A 16,993-nucleotide genomic window follows, 5' to 3' on the forward strand; every position below is an offset into this window, starting at 1 on the left:
TGGCAGCTGAAAGAATGCGGCAAACAGCAGCGTTCTGTGGCACGCAGGGCCTCAGTCAATCATTCCCCTGTCCACCCCCCCCCAGTGTATATGATGTATGTGATGAACGGTTTGTAATGAAACTGAAATCTTTATTAAAGACAGTGATTAATTGATTGATTGATTGATTATAAGAGTGAACTATCTCAATGTCTGTTCCCTGGATGATCACTGGGGTCAGTTTGGTGGATTTGCTTCTGCGTAAGTCCACCAATAGCTCCTTGGTTTTCCCTGCATTAATGGAGGTGGTTTTATTGGCACCAGTCTACAAAGTCCTTGGTTTAATGTCTGTACTCTGTGTTGTCCCCACCTGTGATGAAGCCAACTATGGCAGAAGTTTTTAGCCCTGGTGCCGTATAGTTTAATGCCGATTATTGTGCTGTTTAATTTATCTCTGATTCTGTTTCTTTTTAGGTTAAATTCATCCACGATCAAACATCAGCCAACCCAAAGTATAGAGGATTTTTTCATGGGGTCAGAGAGATCATAAGATCTGAAGGTGAGGATGGTTTTGTTTATATTATACTGCCCCCTACTGGTTCACTGCCTCTATATATGCAATGCTTCTGGCTCAAGTAGTCAATTAGCAGCTCAGCTTCTTTTCTGGGACTCTTAAATGTAATTTAACACATAATGTCCCTATTTTACTTAGTAAATAAAGAAATGATTAATTGTTTTTGTCTGATGCTTGTTTAGGACTGAAGGGGACCTATCAGGGTCTGACTGCCACTGTCCTCAAACAGGGCTCCAATCAGGCCATCCGCTTCTACGTCATGACCTCACTGAGGAACTGGTACAAAGGTAGGAAAACAAACTCTGTAATGGAATTAATTTAATAATGCAGCTCTATTAAGAGGTTTTTTGTTCTATTTTAAGGTGATGATGCCAACAAAACCATAAACCCCTTGATAACCGGGCTGTTTGGAGCTATTGCTGGTGCCGCCAGCGTCTTTGGAAACACTCCGCTGGATGTGATTAAGACCAGGATGCAGGTTAGCTGCATGAAATTTCTGTTCCTTCTCCGTCAAGTCAGCCAGGAGCTTTTAGTGACCTCTGCTTTTTATCCACAGGGACTTGAAGCCCACAAGTACAAGAGCACACTGGACTGCGCCATAAAGATCATGAAGCATGAAGGCCCTAAGGCGTAAGTACATGTCGATAGGGTTCACCCCTATAACCGTTGAAAAACGTTTTCCGCTTCAAATATTTGGGGAGATGTCTCTACCAGCTTTAACATTCCAGAGCGAAGGTTAAACAGGGGGTGCGTGAGCCATATGGGGTCCATGGAGGTACTGTATGGGGGTCGCGAAAGTTTTGTTTGATTAGACCTTTTTTTTTTTTTTTATATTCCCCCCTGCAATTATTTTCCACTAATTGAAATGTCTTTAAATCCACATTAACATGAATTCAACACACTGTAGTAAACAGATAAACGGAGGCAGAAGATGTCTTTCAGTCATCAATGCTCACATTCAGCGACACACAGGAGCTCTTTCAAGCTGGGCACCGTTTCATTCACAACACCTGTCCCATCAACCAGGAATCAGATTCAGAAATACTTTAATAATCTCAGGGAGAAATTACTTTCATTACATTACTCCATCTATAATAGAGTAACTAAAGGACCAGTTTGATATGAAACAATTTCATACAATATATATATATATATATATATATATATAATTAGGGGATTCCGCTTCATCTCGCTATCAGTTTTGAGGTCCTTGGCCTGGAAAACATTGAAGACCCTTGATCTTGAGACAGAAATTTCTCAAGCTCAGTCATGTGGCATAGAGAAGGAATGTGATCATTAATAGTCCAATAATCGAATAATTCAATTCAATTCAGTTTATTTCTATGGCGCCAATTTACAACATGTAATCTCAAGGCACTTTACAGTTCACCAGACCATCCAGTTAGATTGATTCAAAGTTTTCTATCTAAGGAAAACCAGCTGATTGCATCGACTCATTGACTTAAAGGCAATCCCTCACACTAAGCATGCTTTTAGCGACAGTGGAGAGGAAAATCTCCCTTTTAACAGGAAGAAATCTATAGCAGAACCAGGCTAATTGTGAGCTGCCATCTACCGAACAATTAATCCGATAAATCACCATTAATCGGATTAATTGTTTCAGCCCTAGTGTTTTCCACACCTCTTCCTGCAATTTGTGCACCTTTCAACACTAAACAAGGTTTAAATTGAAGCTCCTAGCTGTCTTGTCAGTCTGAATCATGTCTTCAAGTAACATCGTCCTCTCTGCACAACCAGGTTCTACAAAGGCACCATTCCTCGTATGGGTCGGGTGTGTTTGGATGTCGCCATAGTCTTCATCATCTATGAGGAAGTCGTGAAGGTCTTGAACGTAGTGTGGAAGACGGACTAAGCCGGACGCCCCCGGTGCTACACTACCTGCAGTGTTTGGACAGCTACTAAATCCTGTCGTCTTAAATCCTGGTTTCTAATGTCTACCTCCAAGTATCTTCAGACGGAAAAAAAAGAAAAAAAAGAAAACTGGTTTGTTTAATACTTGTGTAATGTACAGTGCAGCAGCAGTGCTAGCATTACCTGCTTAAAGGTTGTTAAAGTTGCGGAGCTGTCGCTCACAGTGGCTCTTTTTTCTTTTTCCCCCCATTAAATCTTCCTTCATAGCTCAGGGAAAAGAAACGGAGCGTTTTGTGAGATCTGCTCCTCTGTCAGCTCAGACTAATGCTGTATGCACTAAAAACAAACCCCTTTACAATGTGATTTAAACACTAGATGAAAAAAAAGTATACTTGAAAAACAAAGATTTTAAAGCCCTTATTTTTAGATGTAATTAACAGAAATTGTATTAATTTGGTAACAAATGCAATAAATAATATTCAGATCTACTATGCTGCTGAGAGAGAAATAAATTAATAACTAAATGCCTTAATTCTAGAAAGCTAATAGATATATAGATTTTGTTAGCTGTAATATAATTAGATTGTTGTATGAAAACTTTAAATGCACACATCCTTTAAGGATGAGTTTAAGTAGGGAGGGAGGGTTTCCCTTTCATTTGCAAAGATCTTCTATTCTCATGTATCGATGCCCTGCTAAGTGCCTGTTTTCTATGATTCACTTTGAGCTAAAGGAGGAGAGGAAAGACTAATCCGTCACTACAAATGTACTCTGTTTAAAACGCTGCTGTTAATCCCCCCGCAGTGCCTATAGTAGTCATAAACCAATGGTAGCTTCTCACCTCATCTGTATCCATGTCTCTTTATGCTCCTTTTGGCTTTGGAATTGTAAACTTCTCTTTTAAAGTGTTTCAGATGGACAGATGGTGCCTTTCAGCTCATTTCATTCTAGCTTTTAATTCCAGATATTTAATTCCTGACCATTTAAAGTTGATTGCCTTTACTTTTTTACACCAACCTAATGTGCCAACTACGAGTTCTATGTTTTAAACGTAGAGCTTGCAGCCTGTGAGACTGGCTTGTTTACATGCAGTGTTAATACTTCTGTGGCTTATTGCAGTCTCTCTGTTCAGCACACTATGTTTAATGTGAATAATATTTATCTTTCATATTGATCTTTTAACTCTGAACCTTCGTCACAACTGTTTAAATGGATGTGAAGTTATCAGATTAACAATGAAAATGTTCACAGGCCATAGGAGCTCGTATTGTGCCTCAGTCTCATTAGTTCCCCATGCATGTACACAAATAAACATCAGTCAGATTTACTGTGTTTTTGTCCTGTTCTTGTTCATACTGATGATGGGTTTTTTATTGCATATATATATAGATGTTTTTTATGATTTTCAATTCACCGAAAGACTCTTCCATATTGAATATTAAGAGTGAATATTGGTAAAAAGTAACTGATCTGTTTTTATCTACATTTCAATAGAAAATAGGATGTAAAAAACGATGTATAACTTTTTTTTCAATAATCAAATCCAAACGTCCATTAGCATTTCAACAATCAGTGTTTACTGGTACATAAAATAGCTTTTACTCCCTCTACAAATCATGTATCTGTTGAGAGTTTGAAATCAAGCATTTCTCCAAAATATTAATTACACTTCATTTCAAACGTTGTAAAATGTTGGTTTTGTTGAATGGAGTATTACTTTTAAAAGTAGATCTGACAGAAATATGAATTTAGCTGTTAGATGTACCTCCTCTTCTTCAAGTAATGTTTTATGGTGATTGGCAAACTGGTTAAAGTGCATTACCGCCACCAACTGATAAGGAGTGAAATGAGGAAACAGGAAACAACTCACCCCCAGAAAAAAAAAAAACATAATAATAGTTTTCCGTACTGTATGTTTTAACCCAACATAATGAAATATATAATCCAATTCGTCCTCATAATTACTAATCTGTCTTCATGCTTATGTCACTGCCGGTTTCTGATGGTCCTACTTGTTTTCCCATCATACTTTCAACAGTTTCCCAGTTTAAATCTTTCACTCCAAGGTATTTTTCTGCAGCTTTCACTGTTATTAAGGTTTTGTGGTTTTTTTTTTTAAGTCGTCTGAGGATTACAATTGATTACCCCACCATAAAAATGACAAAATCCTTTTTTTTTTCTTTTTTTCTTTTACTTTTTATTATTTTTCAATTTTGCATAAAACACACAAAAAAGAAAGTGAAAAGAGAAGGGCAACAAAAGTAGGTATACCAGAGTCCATGTTTAGGGGATGTGGGGGTCGCACAGTTCTTATATAGATTTGTCTGGCGTTCCAGTCTTATTGAGGGGAAGTTCTTTCTGATTTTTGTAATCAAGCCACTTGATCCTTAGATAGTAGGTCATTTTCTCCATTGTGAAGATTTCCTCTACTATTGATATCCATTGTGTCAGGTGTGGAGGGTCACTTTTTAACCATTTTCTGGTAATCGCCTTTTTAGATGCCACTATCAAGATTTTGAGGAGATGGATGTCTTTCCTGTGTATCTCTTATCACTCCAGCCAGCCCAAGTACACAATATGTGGGTCTTTGGGTATCTTATATCCTATTATTTCTTATAAAGCCTGAACAACTTCATCCCAGTAGGTTTGTATTTTTGTACATTGCCAAAATATGAGTGACTGGCATTCATCCGTCCATATTGCCGCCAACATTGTTGCTGAATATATAGTAATTTATTTTGTAATTGAGGTGTTATAAAGTAGCATACAAATTTTTCCAGCCAAATTCCCTCCAGCCTCTAGAGGTTGTGGAGGACTGTTGTGTTTTGCACATTGAAAGCCAGTCACTCTTTGACAGTTTCACTTTTACGGTAACTCTGCTTCACATTTGGACTGTGGGTTTGGGTCTTTTTTTTTTTTAAGATTTGTTTTATTAACAGAAGCTTTTACAAGATATTTATGGTGTATAGCAAGCATTTAGACTTAGATTTTGTCATTTTGTTTATTATAATATCATTTAAGATATTATATATATTATAATTTACAGTTATAATGAAAATTGTACTTTATAAAATAAACTTACTGATATATAGTCTTCCAGATACACCATACAAGTGTCAGGATTAGGTTGTGATGTAAGGACCCAAATGCAGAGGCAGGGAGGCAGAGGTGAGTTTCTTGGTGATTTAATGAAGAGTAAACAAACAACTGAGGCAGGAATCCAAAAATCAAAACATGAAAACAAAGTCAAACAAACCCGAAACCATGAAGACATCAGGGGGGGGAAACTATCACGAGGAGGAAGACTCAGAGAGACGGAGTTAGAGGAAGTTGGACAAGGAACCAGCCCTGAGGAACTGAACAGAGAGTGTATTTATGGGAGACTGCAACAAGGAGGAGAGAACTAACGAGGAGATTGGGAGCAGGTGTAAACAGAGCAGAACAGGAAAGGAGCTAGGGAAAAAGGAGAACACAAGAGGGCAGCAGAGGGCAACAAATAAAAACCTGAAAACTGAAAATAACCAGAAAACACAACAAAATAAGAATTAAACCACTGAAACCAGAAAACATGGAACAAAGTAAAACTGAGGACTCAAAAGAAAACATAACAGAACCAAAACTGTGACAACAGGGAAGAGGAATTTTTATTTTTAACACCAAAAAATAACAGCTAAACAAAATATAACAAACTTTTCCCCTCCCACCCTCTTTTCTCGTATGGTTCTCAATATCCTTTCATTTCTGTACACAACACATCCATCTGAGCAAAATATTATCTGTATAATTCAACACACCACTTCTATCAAGGTACCGTACATAAGTGAGGAGGTCATATAAGAAGAACCTGCAAAGGGCTAATTTGAAGCCGGTCCAGAAAGGCTCACACCACCATCAACAGCTGGGTCCAGAGAGGGCAGAATGTCTATGAAGTGGCCCCAGATTTTTTCAAAGATTGCATGTTTTCCTCTAGCATTATATAGTATCTTTTCAGGTGTGCAGTAAGACACAAGCTCATTGATCCAGTGTCTTACTGACAGGGAATTTTCAGATTTCCAGTTAACCAGGACGCATTTCCTCACTGCAGCACTTGCAAGTAATATAAGGTACTTCTTGTAGTAATTTATATTAATAGGGCCCGTGTCCATGAGAATCCATAGTTTTGGGTCTTGTTCAATTTGCATTCCTATTACCTTTGAAGTTACAGCAATGACACATTTCCAAAGTTCCTTTGTCATTGGGCAACTCCATAGCATGTGGATAAAATCCCCATCAGTCACCTGATGGGGATTTTACTGTCAATTCTATGTAGCCTTTAAGGAGTGTAATATGTCCTATGAAATAAACTGAATTTGTCTGCGTTTTGTGCAGGTTAGTCTTTTTTCCCCATTTCCCTTTAATAACTGTTTTATTAATCTTAAATGGGTAACTTTCCATTGATGATACCATATATAGAAGATATTATTCCTTTTGTTTATCTGCATGATTTATTACATAGGTGGCCTTCAAGAGTTTCTTTTGGGATGTCTGGGGATGTTTCTTTTGAATTCTCTTTAACCCAGTCTCTGATTCCTAAAAATATAAAGAAACTATATTTGTTGAGCTTAAATTCTTCACTTAACTGAGGAAAATTACAAGTTATATCATTAATGTATGAAACAGCAACTGTTTGGATTCCTCTATCTCTCCACTCCCGCAACGCTGAGTCAGCAATGTGATGTGAGAGGCTGGGATTACCCCACAAAGGTGCTCTTCAAAGAAAGGAAAGATTTGTGCCAAGAAGTGAATGTATTCAGTATTATTTGGTTGTTTGTTAATGCGGCTAAAAATTTCTTCGTACCCAAGATTGGAACATTCTTTAAAGGTATAGGTTTCATCTCATGTTGTTCCATTGGGACCCATCTTACCTCATATCCATATTGATCGGTACTGAGAGGCTAGATAATAATTCCTAAAGTTCCGTAGGTTAAGTCCCTCCTTTGAATAGGGAGAGGAGTTTGACTCTAGTGTTTTAGTAGTTATACTTTTCTTAAGTTCTTTGAAGAAGTTCTTAGGAACATTTATTGGAAGACACTGAAATAGATATAAAAAGTTTGGTAAAATATTCATTTTAATAGTGTTAATTCTGCCTATAAGAGACTTTGGGAGCTCCATCCATCTTTGAAAGTTAAGTTTGGTTCGTTCCAATAATTTGATATAGTTTTGTTTGAATATATGCTAATCTGCTTTGCCAAATTGTATACGCAAATATTTGAAACCTGTGTTGCACCCTTTTAATGGATCAGTGAGAGCTCTAATATATTCTTTTAAACATTTCAATATAGGGGGGATTTATACATATGGATCAACTATATATAAAAGGAGATCATCTGCATACAGAGAAAGCTTATGTTCACTTGTACCAAATTGAATTCCTGCTATGGAAGTGTTGGAGCAAATAACAATGGCTAATTGCTCAATTGCAAGTGCAAAGAGCAGGGGGAGCTTGGACAGCCTTGTCTGCAGCCTCTGGTTAGTAAGAAAGTGTTGGACAGAATATAATTTGTTAAAATTTGGGGGCATTAAGAAGTGTTTTAATGCCCATAGCCTTTAGAGTCTGACACAAAAAGCTTGGTTCAACCTGTCAAATGCTTTGTTTGCATCCATGGACATTATTAGCATAGGAGTTTGATTTTTTATTTTTTATAGCAGAGTTCAGTATGTGGAGCAATCGGGGCACATTATCTGCTCCGTGCCTGTTTGGTCAGTGTTTATTATTTTTGGTATAACATCTTCCAGTCTAAGGGCAATTAGTTTGGATAATATCTTGTAATCTGCATTTAATAGGCTGAGGGGTCTGTATGAGTCACACTTCTGTTTGTCTTTACCTGGTATTGGAAGCAGTGTGATTGTTGCAATTTTCAATGAGTCTGGTCATTTCTAATTTTCTAGAGCTTCTTTAATCATATTGGTGAAGAGAAATAAAATAAAATAGCTTTTTTGAAAAGGCCTTATAATACTCAACAGGGAAGCCATCTGGCCCTGAAGTCTTTTTATTTTGTAAAGACTTAATGGCTTGGAGCACCTCGGTTTCTGATATTTCTATATTAAGCAGCTCTCTATCTTCATCTTGTAAATTAGGAAGGGTTATTCCATCCATAAACCTATTTGCTCTAATATTATCCATGTCCCGTCCTGTTTTATATAAGTCTTCGTAAAACTGCAGAGCCCCTGCGCGGGGAGCGTGATCACGCACAGAGACAGATTTGACGGTTGCAGAGTCTATGCGTCAGAAGCAAAAATTGGCCTTTAGCCAATCAGTGGTCACCCCTGTGGCCACCAATACCATTTTTCCCTAAAGCTGGTGGTAGCAATAACACTCAAGGGGAATATTCAAAAACATTAAATTTTTTCTTTTATTAACAATTACTTTACAGCTGAAACACTGTGGTTTATTATGCACATCGATATACCAACATTGAAGATGATAAGTACAGAATTCATGCTCTTTTCAGAACTAGATTTTGTGTTATATGTGGTAAAGAGAAAATGATGTCTCTGCAAGATATTAGTCCATGTAAATATTAATTTTATGCAGAACAATTTTTGATAATAGTAGGTAAGTTATGACAATGGAAAAGATGTTTGACCCAGAAGCTTTGTCCCTTAAACCTTTTATTTAGACAGAATGGAGGTTTAAAATATGCGTCTATTTGTTAACAAAGGCTTTAGGAAAGTATAGTTAGTCATATTTAGAAAATATGGATGTTGTGCTTGTTCCAGTTTAGATTGACCCTGAGGTTCTGGCACCTATCTGTTTTTCGGCCACCCCTCAGTGTACATTGGTTTTTGACTCGCCACCCCTATTAAAGTTTTCTGGCTACGCCTCTGATCTTTGGCTCTGTTCGAATTCATGGGCTGCGTCCTCCAAAGGCCAGATTCGATGGCCGATTACGTCATAGCACGGCGCCGAGGTCTGGTCGGATTCCAAGACTGCTCGTTATGCGTCCTTTTTGCCCGATTTGAAGGATGGGTCCGATGTATCCTATCCTTGGATATCCCAGGATTCATTGCGAGACCAAGTACGCCAGCTGCTTCCTGATCAGAGGAAATGGTACTTAGCGCCAAACAGTGGTGAATATTGGAAGATCAGTTTAATATAATCCAGTCTGTGAATAGTTCCATCTGAAATGAATGAAAATAGCTGTTTTAATGGTTATTGAGTCAGATATGTGGCGGTAATGTTTGATTTATCTAAAGGTTTTTATCTGTTACAGTGTAAATGGGTTTGGCTGTAATTTAAGGACAGATTCTAATATATCTGCACTGATGGGACTATAAATCTGATCTGCTTTTTATTTTTTAATTGCTATTTTGCACAATTTGCTTAACTATTTGTTGTTGACTATAAAAGATTTTGCAGATATTTTTTTTTTCATACATTGTTTAGATTTACTTATATCTTTCTACCCTTCTTTTATAGAATAGAGTACAAAAATCTCTTTATTGTCCCACAATGGGGAAATTTACAGCAGCAAAAAGATTATTGAAAAATGTGATCACACAAATGTGTAATGATAACATAACAGTGTAGAGTTAAAATATAAGCAATAAAATACTGTAAAGTGAAGTGTTTTAACTATATAAAACTGTCCACATGGAGAATAATATAATATCCAGCTATGGACATTTTTACAGTGATGGATATTTGAAAATAGAAAAATCAGAGATGTGCAAAATGACAGCAGCATGTTATTTAACTGACTAAGGTTTATATATATAGGTTTATACATTTGCTTTTTTTTTGTTCATGCATCCAGTGGTTGGCATCTTTATTCCACTCTGTATTCTCATGAGCGGGGTCTTTGTTCACTTTACAATAAAAGAAAAAAGAAACGGTTTAGAAAGCTTTCATTCTTTTCCTGCTTTGTTTGTCAGCGGTTGCTAAGCGACAGAGCATATTGTAGTAAAAGCCGAAGGTTGGACCTGTTTTAATCCACAGCCAAAACTCTTCCGGTCTCCTTATTTTTAAGGACTTCAAAGGATAAAGTTCAGTTAGACCGCATCCTCGGAAGATGCAGCCCATAAATTTGAACACAGCCGTAGTCAGTGAAGCTGAGTGCTCCCACTTCTCTTCCTTCATGGTGCCCATCTACATTAAGATCTAAAATTCTGAGATTAAAGTCAGAATCATTGGCGTAACTATCGGTAAGCAGAGACTGCAGCTGCTTAGGGGCCCCGTCACTGACTCCTGAGTGGTCCCCTACGCAATAGGCTAAGACGTAGTCTTGCAGATGTAATGGTGCGATAAAATCCTCTTAAACCCACCTACTTTAACTCACCAGACCTTATTTATACCGCAACACATGGCAGATTCACCATGATGGTGAGCCGTGTAAACAGGACACCAACAGCAAAGCAGACAGTGGCACCTTTAATTACTATGTTAATAACTGTGTATAGTTCATTAGACGGTTGGTAAAACATACACTCATATAATATGTTTCAAACCGCAATAAAGATCTTAAAAGAACCATGTATTTCAGTATTTTATTTTTTACACTACAACTTGGAATTATGGGTAATCCAGAGCATAGATTAAAACCATAACCGTTACGTACAATGTGTTAGCGACGACGGATACCAAAAAGAGTTACTTAAGCGGACAGGATGTTGTACTTAATATGGGGCCCTTCCAGATAATGTTTGTTATTGTTGTGTCATTACGCCATTGGTCAGAATTCTGACTATTTTTCCCATATTAAACTAAAATAATATTTAAATATCAGATAACATTTTTTATTCATTCAGTGGCCCTAATCCTCTTCCGTAGGTTGTTGCCTAGCAACCCTTATAAAAATGTTCTGGTGCCTCTGGAGGATTACACATTTTCACATAGTAGCTCATATATCCAATGAAAACTTTACTTAGCTGATAAATGCAATAGAACTGCTCAGGTTTATATATAAAGTGACAAACTAAACACAGGGTGTACTGTTTAATGGAAAAAAAGAAGCAAATGTACAGAGCATCTTTGGCGCAGCAGAAACAGGCCCAGTCTGCTCTGCTTGTGACCTTGCTTCGCCTTATTTGGACCTCTCGCCCACCGTAGCTCCAGCTGGGCTGTGTGTTTTGGTCGGATGACGGGAAGAGGATGTTTGTCTCTGTATAGTGGAGTCCGGGGCAGCCGTTCAACATGTCTCTGGATGGAGGAGGATGCAGAGGCTTCTACTTTAACACCGTCCTTTCTCTGGCTCGGTCCCTGGCGGCTCACCAGCACGCGCCTTTAGACAAGGTAACGGTCCAGCTAGCTGAGCTAGCGGCACACTGCGACACTGACGTCCTGAACTTCTCTCTTCCATCTGTCGGATGGGTTTTTACTAATATTTCCGTTCGGGATTCACTTCATGTTCCTCTGTTAGCTTGTATTGTATCGATAACATTTAAATATTAACGTCGCTTGGCGGTAGGTAACCGCTAGCTGTTTTTAGCTCCTAGTTAATCTGTTATGCTTCTCTCAGATGGAGCGCCTCAGTCTGATCTGTTTATCTTTCTTTCTTCTAAATCTGAATATCCCGTTTAATTATCTGAATGTTTTGGTAACCTTCCAGATATTCTAAGCAACTTTCTAAAGTTTTAGGATTTGAGGAGCACTAAAGACCAACTGAGGGGTGAAACTGGACCTATAAACTCCTAAGTTTGAGGACATCTTACAGGATAATAATGTAAAGTTTATCTGATTGTAATGTTAGTGACTACATCAATATGTGTTAATACTCAGGAAGAAAACAGATTTAGTTCCCTATCCTCAGCAAAGCAAAGGGAAGAACCTTCAACTGTAGCTTAACTTGGGGGTTCATTGGCTCATTTCTTTGGTTAGTGGATTTCATGATACACTAATTAAATCATATTTTATTTATCCATTCCACATTGTGTTTTTTATACTGTTTCTTTTTTCTCTTTGGTTAAAAAAGGCAGATGTGTTGGTTAAAGAAGAAAAGGTCAGAGAATGGGGAAGTTTAAAACAGGAAGTGCATAATGGGATGAATGAACTGTTTTACCGACACCACTTTATTATTTCGAAGGGTTTTAGTTTGAGGAACTAATCTACTTCTCCAATGCTTCAATTTTTCTCTTAGGGTTTTTGATTTTTGTAGCATTATTTTACTAGTTATGAAGGTTCAACTACAGGAAGAACCAGGATACCGTACTTTAACTAATATGCAATTACCTTCCACTGCTCTTTAATTTAGATAACTTCTGTCCAAACTTTATTTATTCATTTTATAGTAAAGGCCATCTGTATATTATGCTGTTGTACATAAGTGTAAAAACCCTTTTTATAGTAATATCCACCTGTATATTATATTGGGTACATATCCAGCTGTAAATTTAGTTCATAGCACTAGTTATCTATATATTATATTCATAGGACAGATCTATTAGTAAAATTCTGTTTATAATGGTGTTCATCTCTATATTTATTCAGTAGAAACCCATGTCCTGTATTTATGGAACCATTATTTATCCTGCACTTGCTGCTATTGCACTTCTGGTTAGAACTAAACTGCATTTTGTTGCCTTGTACCTGTACCTGTGTAATGACAATAAAGTTGAATCTAATCTAATCTAATAAAACTGGTAACTTTCAATGTATTTTTGGTTAGTCTATAATATTTATTTAAACAATTCAGATAAGCTCTCAGTCAGTTTTCATGTCAAAGGGATGAAAGAGAGAAAATACAGTTGATCACAGTAAAGACTGAGCCCTTAGCTATGTCTAGGAGAGAAACGGGATAAACACTGAAAAATAACCCCAACTTTATAATCTATGATCGGAGGTGCTGATGGCAGCAGCACGGCTGATTCATCTCTCCAGGATGGTGTCACAGCCAAACAGGAACAGACCAGATGAAGCTGCTATGATAAGAAAAGCAGAGAGCATAATATTTAATTAGCAAATAATCCAGAATAAGGGAATGGAGAGCAGAATAATGAAAAGTCATCCCCATATCCTCCAGCGATCTAAGCCTATAATAGCAATATAGAGGTAATCCCGTATAAACTGAGCTACTCTGAATATAAACTTTGTAAAAATAAACGTGTTAAGCCTAGTCTTAAAAGTAGAACCAGTGTCAGCCTCTCAGACTAAGATCAAAACAATCAAAATTCCTTTTTTTTTTAGATTATTGTTTGCACTGCAAGGAAATCAGGTTTCTGATTTAAATGTAGTTAGAGCGCAGCTAAACATAAGCATATGAATATAGTGGGCTCTGCTACTTTGAACAATGTTGCACAATGAGCTAGCTTATCACTTAGCAGTATACATCTGAAACCTTTATGAACAGGATGTTCCAAAAGGTTATCAAACTAATTTATCTCTGTCCTAGTCTGATGTATTAAAATTAAAAGATTTCTAAACCTTTTAGGTAGTGAAGGTACCGACCCCCACAGTTCATAAAGCCTCATGTGAACAACATGTCACCACCTACTGGTGGAGTGCATAACTACAGTTTCTATTGAAATCCGTGATTTTTTTGATTTTTCTTTGCAATTGTTTTTCTCTTTTTTTTCCATTTTAAGTTCCTTTGAAATTTTTAATGATTGGTGTGTATAATATAATATTTTGTAGGTTTTTTTTTTTTAAGTGTAAAATGTCTTAAAAGAGAGCAATCATTTAAGGTGCACTGTTTTATTGCCATTTTATTGAAATAAACTCAAGCAGACAGTGAAGCTGTTTGGCAATGATGAGAAAAATGAAAGGTGTTTGTAATTTTTATTCAAACATAATAGTTTTTGCACACTTTTTGGTTTTAATCGGGTTGGATTTGGCTAAACCAGCCAATTTTATTTGGAAGTGTTTTTACCTAATCTATATTTTTACAATACAAATTAGTCTCATTACCCAAAATACTTAAGTATAATCGCAACTTTCAAAAGTGGGTCTTGAACCATCAACCTCAGGAGTCAAACAGATGACGCCACAAACATTGTATAGTAGTAGTATAGTATGTAACATTAAAGTTACAGCTGTGTCCAGTGTCTTGCTCAGATTTTGATCGTTACATTGTTTAATCTGACCAAAATAGTTTTAACCAATTAGATCTGTTGTTTTTCCAACCAATCTATTCTTAGAATCTATCCAAACTCTATCCAACTGACAGCACCTCTCCTACAAACTCCCACATCTTGCCTGTTGAAGTTCTTGCTCTTTCTGAACCACTTCCCCTAGTGGTCACATGGTATCACGGTAGCGAGGCTTCGGACGTCATCAATTTTGGCCCCTCCCCTAAATGAATCACGCCTTGATACGCGATTCGAGGAAACGCTCATAACAACACTAAAATGGGTTATTTTATTTATAAAAAAATAAAATAAAAAAAAATCTGTTAGAACTGTTAATATACAAATTGTCTAGAGCTGTTCTGAAGAAAATGTATTTTTGTTTTCACTCTTGTATACAAAATGACAAATCTGTCTGTACTATACTACTTTTAGGGGTTGGAGGCCCAGAAATACATAATAACTGAAATTTATTGATCTCACATTGGAGAAATGTGTCTCTGCATTTAACCCATCCCCTTGGGGAGCAGTGGGCTGCTATTGTGCGGCGCCCGGGGAGCAGTGTGGGGTTAAGGGTCTTGCTCAGGGACCCAGAGTTGCGGTCTGTGGGAGTGGGCCTTGAACTCAGAACTTTAGGATTCCAAGCTCTATGCCCTAACCAATAGGCCACCTCTCCCTGTTTTTTAAAATATATAAAATATATTAGGGGTGGAACGATAGAAAAAACTCACGGTTCGGTACGTAGCTCGGTATGGACCCTACAGTTAGGTACGTTTTCGTTACAGTGCAGAAACAAAAACCTGACCAAAAGGCTATCCTCAAAGGCAATAGATATCTGAATCCTGCCTGTTCTACTGTGGATTATGGCTGCACAGCAGATGCGATATAAATTCCAATTGCTTCTGTAATTTCTTTTGCTCTGCATGTATTCGTTAGCCTGACGTAGTCCTACTCAATTCTAGTCAGAATATGAGTCTGATACTGCTCCATAGAGCTGTGATTATGGGGCGTGTTTTGAACGAACCAGGAAAAAAAATGCCTCTGCACTCAATTGGATAGATCTACAACCAATAAGAGCAACGGAGTGCGTGACGTATGTTAAGCGACGCATAGTTGTCAACAAAAATCAAAGCGTGCAGTTGCACGCCTAGAATAAGAAAATGAGCCTTGATTGCGTTTCTGTTTCCCTTTTAAAATTAATTTGCTGTCGATATCTTCTAGAACAGACCTAATAGCAGAATCTACTCACCTAAACTCTCCAGCGGCAGCCATTATTGTTGTCACCCAAGCGCGCTTTGGTCACGTGGTTGATTACGTTACTGTTTGTCATCTGTCCATCATCGTATAAAGCCCGCCCTGACAATTTGATTGGCCTGCCAGATATTGTGCTAGCATACTCGCGCTACTGTTGAGCAATGCCAGACCGAACTTCCCGACCTCAAACGTTGTGGGCGGGACTAAGTTCGGAATGGCACCCAGGCTATGTATTCGTATCAAGGGGTTGTTGTAATACATTTGGGAGATGTAATTGGACCCTTTTCTTCCGTCTCGTGTCGGTGATGGGGATATCTGGGTGGTGTCGTTTGATATGTGTCAACATATTTGTAGTGTTCCCACTCACGTAATGAACAGGTGTCGAACAATGACGACATACCGCCTTTGTTCTGCTCTTCATCGCTATTATACCTTACAGGGAACCCGAGGTTATCCCACACCACTGACTTGAATGATGATGGTTGGTCTTCTAATTCTTCGCCACTCGCCATTGTTAGCACTCGCTCACAACAACAAAACCCAACAGCGTTTCCTTCCCACAGAGTTCAGTTTGTATTTTAAGGTGGCGTTTACTATCTAGACCAATTCAGGCATGTCTAGGACTTTTTCCCAATTCACAAGAACGCGAGTATGGACTTGTTTCCTTGCCAAGTATGTTCTTGAGAAGAAAAATTGGTAAATAGACCATAATGTTGATGATTTAAAATATAATGTTTTCGCCTCAAATGATCTTAAAACGTACTTTTATTGAACAAAATCAACAGAAAAGAGAACTTTTAACTTAATACTCCAGCCCTCCATTGAAAGCTGCTGCTGCCGCAGTGCATGCTGGGACAGCTGCCAATCTTAAGAACGGACAAGTCTGCTCTGATGCATGCTGGGTAAAGAGGGAGGGGCGACAACAACATCCAGGGACATTGATCTGTTCTCGGTCTGCTGTTCTTGTGAATTGGACAGTAGTAGGGCTGAGGGTGATGACGTTTCACAAGCACATGAGAACATGAGAATGCACTAGTACACATATTGAGAAACGGCCTCTATGACTACAGACCAATCAGAGCTTGCAGGTGTGTATTCTGCATGGCAATGTGCGTGCCGAACCAAGACCCCATACCGTGTGTATGTATATATATATGTATATATATTTATATATGTGTGTGTATATATAGTATATATATATATATATATATATATATATATTAGTGCTGTCAATCGATAAAAATTTTTTAATCGCGATTAATCGCATCAATGCCT

At 37.7% G+C, this 16,993-nt stretch overlaps 2 protein-coding genes across 2 annotated transcripts in view; both read left to right on the forward strand.

The window, feature by feature from the left end:
* LOC107086057 (tricarboxylate transport protein, mitochondrial) overlaps window positions 1-2,531 on the forward strand; it is a 24,970-nt gene extending 22,439 nt beyond the window's left edge. Inside the window, exons 5-9 of the mRNA XM_015376796.1 lie at window positions 454-538; window positions 736-840; window positions 916-1,031; window positions 1,110-1,183; window positions 2,312-2,531. Of these exons, the coding sequence (XP_015232282.1) occupies window positions 454-538; window positions 736-840; window positions 916-1,031; window positions 1,110-1,183; window positions 2,312-2,426 (495 nt within the window). The 3' untranslated portion in view covers window positions 2,427-2,531. The remainder of the gene's footprint in view (window positions 1-453; window positions 539-735; window positions 841-915; window positions 1,032-1,109; window positions 1,184-2,311) is intronic.
* Window positions 2,532-11,513: 8,982 nt separating this feature from the next.
* The window catches only part of LOC107086063 (phosphatidylinositol 4-kinase alpha-like), a 77,972-nt gene continuing 72,492 nt past the window's right edge, over window positions 11,514-16,993 (forward strand). Inside the window, 1 exon segment of the mRNA XM_015376804.1 lies at window positions 11,514-11,696. Coding sequence (XP_015232290.1) covers window positions 11,598-11,696 — 99 coding nt within the window. The 5' untranslated portion in view covers window positions 11,514-11,597.

This window comes from Cyprinodon variegatus, unplaced genomic scaffold (genome assembly GCF_000732505.1).
Source record: "Cyprinodon variegatus isolate N-32 unplaced genomic scaffold, C_variegatus-1.0 Scaffold142, whole genome shotgun sequence".
NCBI lineage: Eukaryota > Metazoa > Chordata > Actinopteri > Cyprinodontiformes > Cyprinodontidae > Cyprinodon > Cyprinodon variegatus.